The sequence below is a fragment of the Sardina pilchardus genome, chromosome 4, assembly GCF_963854185.1.
Source record: "Sardina pilchardus chromosome 4, fSarPil1.1, whole genome shotgun sequence".
Lineage (NCBI taxonomy): Eukaryota > Metazoa > Chordata > Actinopteri > Clupeiformes > Clupeidae > Sardina > Sardina pilchardus.
In genome coordinates, this window is record NC_084997.1 from 24,293,835 (window position 1) to 24,301,674 (window position 7,840).

General features: G+C 48.6%; 1 protein-coding gene across 1 annotated transcript; it reads right to left on the reverse strand.

Moving 5' to 3' along the window:
* Positions 1 to 3,013: 3,013 nt before the first annotated feature.
* On the reverse strand, positions 3,014 to 5,740 carry LOC134078909 (uncharacterized protein K02A2.6-like). Its single transcript, XM_062535075.1, has one exon. It carries the CDS (start codon positions 5,735 to 5,737, stop codon positions 3,014 to 3,016), a length of 2,724 nt encoding a protein of 907 aa, XP_062391059.1. The 5' UTR covers positions 5,738 to 5,740.
* Between the last annotated feature and the right edge of the window lie 2,100 nt (positions 5,741 to 7,840).

The window sequence follows — 7,840 nt, forward strand, 5'->3', positions numbered from 1 at the left end:
AAAGCTACCATTAAGTGAATACAGCCATGTCTAAAAACAAATACCGTTAACGTAACGTAATGAAATTGCACTTGTGAAATGTCTACCAATAAATACAAAAACGTGCGCTTTTTGGATGTGAATGATGAATATTAAATGGGCCCCGGGCCACTTTCTACTATAACAAATTGGGCCTCAAGGTTGAAAAGGTTAAGAACCCCTGGCCTAATACATACAGGAATACAATCATTCAATAGTAATTCATTTTATTGTGAATATTATAGCAAGTCTGATGTACCCTTGTTAGTTAGCATGCTAGTTATAATTTCCCTTGAATCTGTCACTGAATTTGACAGCAATGTTGTGAGGTACTTCCCAGGTAGTTAAGCACATTAATTATGACTGTCCTTGGATCCCCCCCCAGAATTACAGAAAACAATATTTTTCATCCTATCATTTTTTTTAATGCTTTAAGAATAGACACCAAACGGGGTAAAGACATTTGTCTTCTCTCTATCCTGGTCACCCATAGCCACTTGAAAGTAACCCATGTCAGGTCCAAAGTGGGGAACAGCTGTGCCTTGCCCAGTGCATGAAGCGCCTCCTCTATCCGTGGAAGTGGGTATGCATCTTTGCACACGACCATGTTCAGCTTTCTGTAGTCACAGCAAAAGCGCACACTCCCGTCTTTTTTTCGCACAATGACCACTGGCGATGCCCAGGGGCTGCTACTCTCTTTGCCCCACTATGTCCTGTACATGTCGCTTGAACTTTTGATCGGGTGGGTGTCACCAGTTTATATGTTATGTCATGTGTCACTGTACTGTAGTTGTGTAGCCATAGTCATTGTCGTGGCTTGAGAAGACATCCCCATAGCTTTTCAACAGTGCACTAAGCTTTACATGCTGTGCCGAGTTAAGCTCTCCTGCAGCTACCTGTACTGGAAGAGGCATACATTGGTGTCCATCTTCGGTAGCCTGAACACTGTTCAACATGCAATACCCCATCCATTTCATCAAACCCCACCACCTCTTTTGGACAGATCCTCTGTGACTTGGACACCAGAGCTACCCTGGCCCTGGATATTAGTTTTATGGCCTTCTCACAGGTATTCATAACCCCGACAGGGACTTTTCCACCTGCTGCCTTTCCGAGTATGTTGGCAACCAGAAGCCCCTTCTGGATGCTGATCTTTGGAGTGGCTTCCACCAGGAATGGCATTCCACTGTTGGAGGCACCAGCCTTCAATCACCTTCTTACTGTGTGGTGGGATGGTGATCACTTCTCTGCCAGCCACCTTGACAAACCCAATTTTGCCATCTGAATCCAAGAATTCCACATCATTCTTGACCCTAGCCAACACACGACGGACACTTGCCTCTGGTGGAGCAGCCTTTTCATCCTCATTGCATCCACACCCAGCAGAGAGGTCACTAGATCTTTGATGATGTTCATCCCCATAATGCCAGGGAGCCCATTTTTACATCCTTACAACATCCAGATGGGTGTCTCTCAGTATGAAGATGCACCGCCACTAAAGAGTGGTTCCAAAACACTCAACATCTGCTTCAAGACAACCAAGGACCGGCATGTTCAGTCCATAGGCTCCACCCAATGGGTGGACTTTAGCTGTTCCTCCCCAAAGTGTTCTCTAAAGTGAGACTCTTTGATGGTGGTGACCTCAAACCCAGTGTCCCAAAGGCAGCTTGTCTTCACTCCAGAGATCATCAGGTCAACCGTCCAGCAGTGACCAAATGCATTTTGTTTCAGGAACTGGTCGACTTCAGTGTCAACACAGTCTGCCAGCCCACTCCTGATCATTGATTAACCAGGGGGCCTTGGTTCGCTCTCTGGTGGAGTATTCTGTGCACTGTCTGCCTCTCCTGGAGCATGTCTTTGCCGGGTGACTTGGCCATGACTGTTGACTGGTGTGACCGGACTCTCCACATGTGTAGCAGATGTACTGCCCTTCCTGGTCTCTTAATGGCTCTCTCTTTGGGTCACGAGGTGGTCGTCTGCTTCAGGGATCCATTGCAAAGGTGATGAGCAGTGTGCAAATAAAAATTCGACTTTCAGTGGAGGATACTGATGACAGCGAGGGAGAAATGTCTGATTGAATGAATGTTCTTTGGAGGAGACATTTGATGTTTGTGATGTGTACAAGGCCAGCCTGGCAACATGTTCTTGATATAGTTGCTTTCAGAAATCTGTGATAAAGTACTACTTTGTTGTCTATTTGATTAATTGTTGATCGTTGCTCAGCCTACCATTTCAGAGGTGTGACCGTACCAGATTTTACAGTTATTATGTTCTCTGGAGGGATAATTTTTAGCATTTTTTAAATTGACATCATTGATTTGTGTTTGAGAAGAGCTTTCATTTGATACCATACATGATGGGTTTTATACAGTAATGTGAGTCTAGTTCTTTTTTTATGGTCAACAAAAGGGGGCGTGGCAGATTATGTCATTACATTTTTTTTTTTCATCTTTTTGATGGTCAAAGATGATTCCTGCATGAGAAGAGCTTTAATTTGATACCATACATGATGGGTTTATATGTTAATGTATATTTAGACGACTTTCTATGATCAAAAAGGGGTGTGGCAGATGATGTCATTTTAAGGAAAATGCTCAAGGATGCCGGAGCGGCACCCGTCAGACTCTAAGTCTACACCCCCTAAACTATCAGATTATGCAAAAAATTGCATTAGTACCTAATGTCACTGTCATGTATTTACCTTAGTTCACATTAATAACGAGGAGACAGGCAAGGTGTGATTCTGGTTCGTTTACTTAATTAACTGAACTGGGCAAGATACAGGAAGTCAGCCCCGAGGGCATTATGGGGGTACGGTAACCACATAAGCACAAACATAATAAAAGGCAAACCCGGTTTAATACCTAACATTTCCTCCCCCCATATTCTGTAAGATTAGCCCCCCAAAGACAAAGATAAGTTAACCTATAACGTATAACACAACCCATACGTTTTTAACAAAAAAGGATATGACATTCCGTCAGCGAGGAAGCAGCTACAAGTCCAGACGGTCAGGAGGCCGTCGCTCGCGCGTGGGGTACCGGTGAGAATGGTGGTTCACCAGAGACGGCGACGGCGGCGGCGGCGCTGCTTCCGCTGTCTGTGGGGGCTCGGGGACCTGATCCGTAGCGTTGTCCTCCTGAAGTGTAGCCGGCAGGGTGTCCGAGGCAGCCAGGCCCTCCGCAGGGTCTGTCTGGCCGATGATGTCGGGTGCAGGAGAGCCCATTGGCTCCGAAGCGGGGCCCTTGCGGGCCAACAGTTGGTCAGTGTGACGACGCCACACAGCATCATTGTTTGTGCGTACTTGGTATGACAGCGGACCAGTAATGGCCACTATCACTGCTGGCACCCACCTGGGCCCCCTTAGGTAATTGCGAGCTAGGACAGGGTCTCCTATGTGAAAAGACCGTGGTGTGCCTGACCTACGTCGGCTCTGCTCTTGTTGACTGCTCTGAACAATTTGGCCCCTGGACGGAGGGCGTATGCAGTCCAGTTGGGTGCGCAGCGCTCTTTTTAGGAGGAGCTCAGCAGGAGACGCTTTAGTGGTGCTGTGTGGTGTGTTCCTGTAAGTCAGTAGGAAACTGTGCAGTCGCTGATGAAGGGAGCCTTGGGACACGGATGCCTTGAGGCTGTGCTTTAAGGTTTGCACAAATCTCTCAGCCAGTCCATTTGTGGACGGGTGGTAGGGTGCTGACTTAATATGTTGAATTCCATTCATTTTGAGGAAAGCCTCCATCTCTTCGGAGACAAGCTGGGGCCCGTTGTCACTCACCAGCTGTTCTGGTATTCCGTACCGACTGAACATTTCCTCCAGTCGCTCTATGGTTTTCCCGGTGGTTGTAGACCTCATGATGGCCACATCTGGCCATTTGCTGTGCGCGTCCACCACCACCAAAAACATTCTGTCCTCGAATGGCCCAGCAAAGTCAATGTGTATACGCTGCCACGGCTCCGCCGGCCATTCCCATGGGTGGACTGGCGCTGGTTGTGGTGCGTTTCGCCCGGGCTGGCAGGTGGTGCAACGGCCCGCATTGTCCTCAATCTGCTTGTCTAGCCCCGGCCACCAGAAATAGCTGCGAGCCAGCTCCTTCATGCGCACTATGCCACAGTGTCCGACGTGGAGTTGTTTCAGCAGGGGGCTCTGCAGAGAGGGGGGTATGACGACCCTTCTGCCCCACAGCAGACAACCAGACTGTACAGAAAGTTCTTGTTGCCTGGTCAAGTATGGTTTGCTGTCAGCTGTGTTTGAGATTCTCCTGCCTTTCGTGATGGCCTCCATTACTGCCGATAACACCGGGTCGTTCCGTGTGGCATGTCTCACTTGTTTTGCGGTGACAGGGGTGTCGCTCACCTGCTGGAAGTAGAATATGTCATTTTGTCGTGTCATTGGCCTCGCCACAGGGAGCGGTAGGCGGGAGAGGCCATCCGCATTACCGTGTAGTTCCGATCGCCGGTACTTTATGTCGTAGTCGTGGCCTGAGAGCAGCAGGGCCCATCTCTGCATTCTGCTTGCGGCCAACGGTGGAATGCCCGCATGTGGTCCCAGCAAGGCTGTTAGCGGTTTGTGGTCGGTCAGCAGCGTAAATCTCCTTCCGAAAAGGTACTGATGGAATTTTCTAATCCCGAACACGATGCCGAGAGCCTCCCGCTCGATCTGCGCATAGTTACATTCAGCCTTGTTGAGGGTCTTAGAGGCGAAAGCAATGGGTTTGTCTGTGCCATCCGGCATGATGTGTGAGACAACTGCGCCAACCCCATAGGGGGACGCGTCACATGCTAACTGTAGTGGCAGTGCTGGGTCGAAGTGGGTCAGCACCTCTGAGTTTAGCAGGGCTTTCTTTGAGCTGGCGAAAGCTAATTGGCAAGTCTCTGACCACTCCCATTTCTTACCTTGCCTCAGCAGCTCGTGGAGGGGCTTCAATAAGGTGGAGAGATTGGGAATGAACCGGCCATAATAGTTCAGGAGCCCCAGGTAAGAGCGTAGCTGGTTGACATTTTGTGGTGCTGGGGCTTCCAAAATGGCTTTGGTCTTGGAGGGGGCCTTGTGTAGACCCTTGCCGTCAATCACATGACCTAGATATTCAATGGAGGACTGGAAAAACTCACATTCTTCCTTTCGAACTTTCAGTCCATATTCCCTCAGCCTCTGTAGCGTCATGTCCAGGTTGTGGAGGTGGTCGGCGTTGTCCCTTCCCGTTATGAGGATATCGTCCAAGTAGCACTGCACCCCCGGAAGCCCCGCCAGAATCTGATCCATCGCCTTTTGGAAAAGTGCAGGGGCCGATGTGATCCCAAAGGCTAAACGGCGGTACCGAAAAAGGCCCTTGAGCGTGCTGACTGTCAGTAGCTCTCTGGACTCGGGGTCTACAGGCATCTGTAGGTAAGCCTGGTTCAGGTCAATTTTACTGAACTGTTTGCCATTTGCTAGACCCGCGAACAGGTCTTCGATGAGGGGCAGCGGGTAGTGTTCATTTTGCAAGGCTGGGTTAACAGTCACTTTGAAATCGCCGCATATTCGTAGGCTACCATTTTTCTTAAGGACGGGCACGATTGGGGTAGCCCAGTCACTGATAGCCACAGGCTCGAGCACCCCGCTATTCACCAGATTGTCCAGCTCTTTTTCAACTTTTGGACGCAGTGCGTACGGGACTGGCCTTGCCTTAATGAATCGGGGAGTGCTGCCTGGTTTTATGGTCAGCTTTGCAGTGATACCTTTCATGTGCCCGAGTCCATCCGTGAAGAGTTCGCCGTGTCTCTTTAAGACAGCTTCCAGAGCTGTTTCCCCTTGACTCAGCATGCGGACGGTAGGCCAGTCAATCCGCACTTTATCCATCCATGCACGGCCTAGCAGGGACGGGTAATTGCCTCGAACAACATATAAGGGAAGCTTTACACATTGTCCATTTAGCTCCACCTTGACCTTGACCAGGCCTTTGACCGCCACTGTCTCCCCAGTGTAGGTCTTCAGCACCACTCGAGCTCGTTGGATTGGTAAGTGGTGTAAGTGTTCTTTATACACTGTCTCTGAAACCAGTGATACTGCTGCCCCAGTGTCAATTTCCATCCGCACCGGATTACCCTCCAGCAAGGGTGTTGTCCAGTAGCTGTCAGACCCTCCAGGCAGCGAAAGAATGTGGAGGGGCAATTCATCGTCAGTGGATTCGCTGGCACTATTTTCCTTTTCCATCACATGTACTTTTTTCTTATGTGTAGCAGCTCTCTTGTATTTGTAAGTGTTTTTCTGTGTAGACGGAGTCCCCTTTTTCTTGCCACGACAGGCCTTTTCAACGTGACCTTTTTTTCCACAGGCATGGCAGTCCAAGTCTTTACACCAGCACTCTGCTGCCGAATGCCCCGGTTGGCCACAGCGATAGCATGGCCTCGTTGGCGAGCTGTCCTCTCCACCAGCAATCTTCAGCACTTTAGCCGTGGATGCACTCAGCTGCTGTGCCTCTTTGGCAGCCAATTCCATCGACACGCTGACTTCAATTGCTTTGGTCAGAGTTAATTTGTCCACAGTCAGCAGTTTTCTCTGTGCAGCTTCGCTGCGCAGTCCACAGACCAGCCGGTCGCGAATTGCATCTTTAAGCGTGTCCTCGGTGAATTCACAGTGCTCTGCTAATTTCCTGAGCGCAGCTACAAACATAGTCACTGTCTCACCCTCCTCCTGATTACGTTTATAAAATCTGAAACGTTCAGCGATCATCAACGGCTTGGGCGAGAAATGTTCACCTAGTGTTTGAACAATATTGTCATATGTAAACTCTCCTGGCTTCTTGGGCTGTATCAGAGCGCGGAAAACATTAAAAGTCTTTGCGCCCATTACTGTAAGGAAAGTAGCTACCTTTTTCTCCGCGCTAATTCCATTTGCCAAGACGAAGAACTCAAAACGCTCTGTGTAGGCGCTCCATTGCTCCACCGTGTCATCAAACGGCCCAATGTTGCCCACAACACCAGCCATTGTAGAAGGACTTGCCTCGCGTTGTCCTTCCACCACTTGTCTGTGCACGGTCGGCACGGATGAACTTTCCTGTGTCGTATTGACGGTATTGTTCTCCGGTGGCACTAGCCGTGCCAAGCTTTCGGTGCTCCCCGCGCTTTCGTCGGCTGAGGTGCTGCTCATTCGGTAATAAAACAACCAACTACGCGAATAACTTGAAAAACAAAACGGCTATTTATAAGTACGAACACTACACGTGAGTTCAGACGCATCCTCGTCGCCAATTGTCATGTATTTACCTTAGTTCACATTAATAACGAGGAGACAGGCAAGGTGTGATTCTGGTTCGTTTACTTAATTAACTGAACTGGGCAAGATACAGGAAGTCAGCCCCGAGGGCATTATGGGGGTACGGTAACCACATAAGCACAAACATAATAAAAGGCAAACCCGGTTTAATACCTAACAGTCACACCTATCCTGGGGTTCTACCTGACTACTAGACAACATTGTGTTTAATGTTCTTATCTTCACCATTTGACACACTCAAAATTCAACTTGTATTTATACAATTTTATACATTGAAATAATACATACATATACGTATCAATAAGACTTTAACTTATTATTTATCATTTTCAGTTATCATTTTCTGTTGCGTCAAAATAGCAATTTGTGATCAAGCGCCTGACCACACTTTGTTTTTCACACGTCTGTGGTGCGCAAGTACATTTGCTATTCAGACAATGTGCGCACCTTGTCCAATAATCATAACTGCACTGCCACTGGCACAACCAAGCAAAGATATGCCCGCAGTCAGATAGTGTACACGGTCTCTCTTTTCAGACTTGTACAGAGATCATCCTTTCCTTGTCCCAAGGC

What these genes read in the sequence shown, in the direction of transcription:
- LOC134078909 (XM_062535075.1), bottom strand. Translation starts at nt 5,737, where the DNA reads ATGAAAGGTATCACTGCAAAGCTGACCATAAAACCAGGCAGCACTCCC.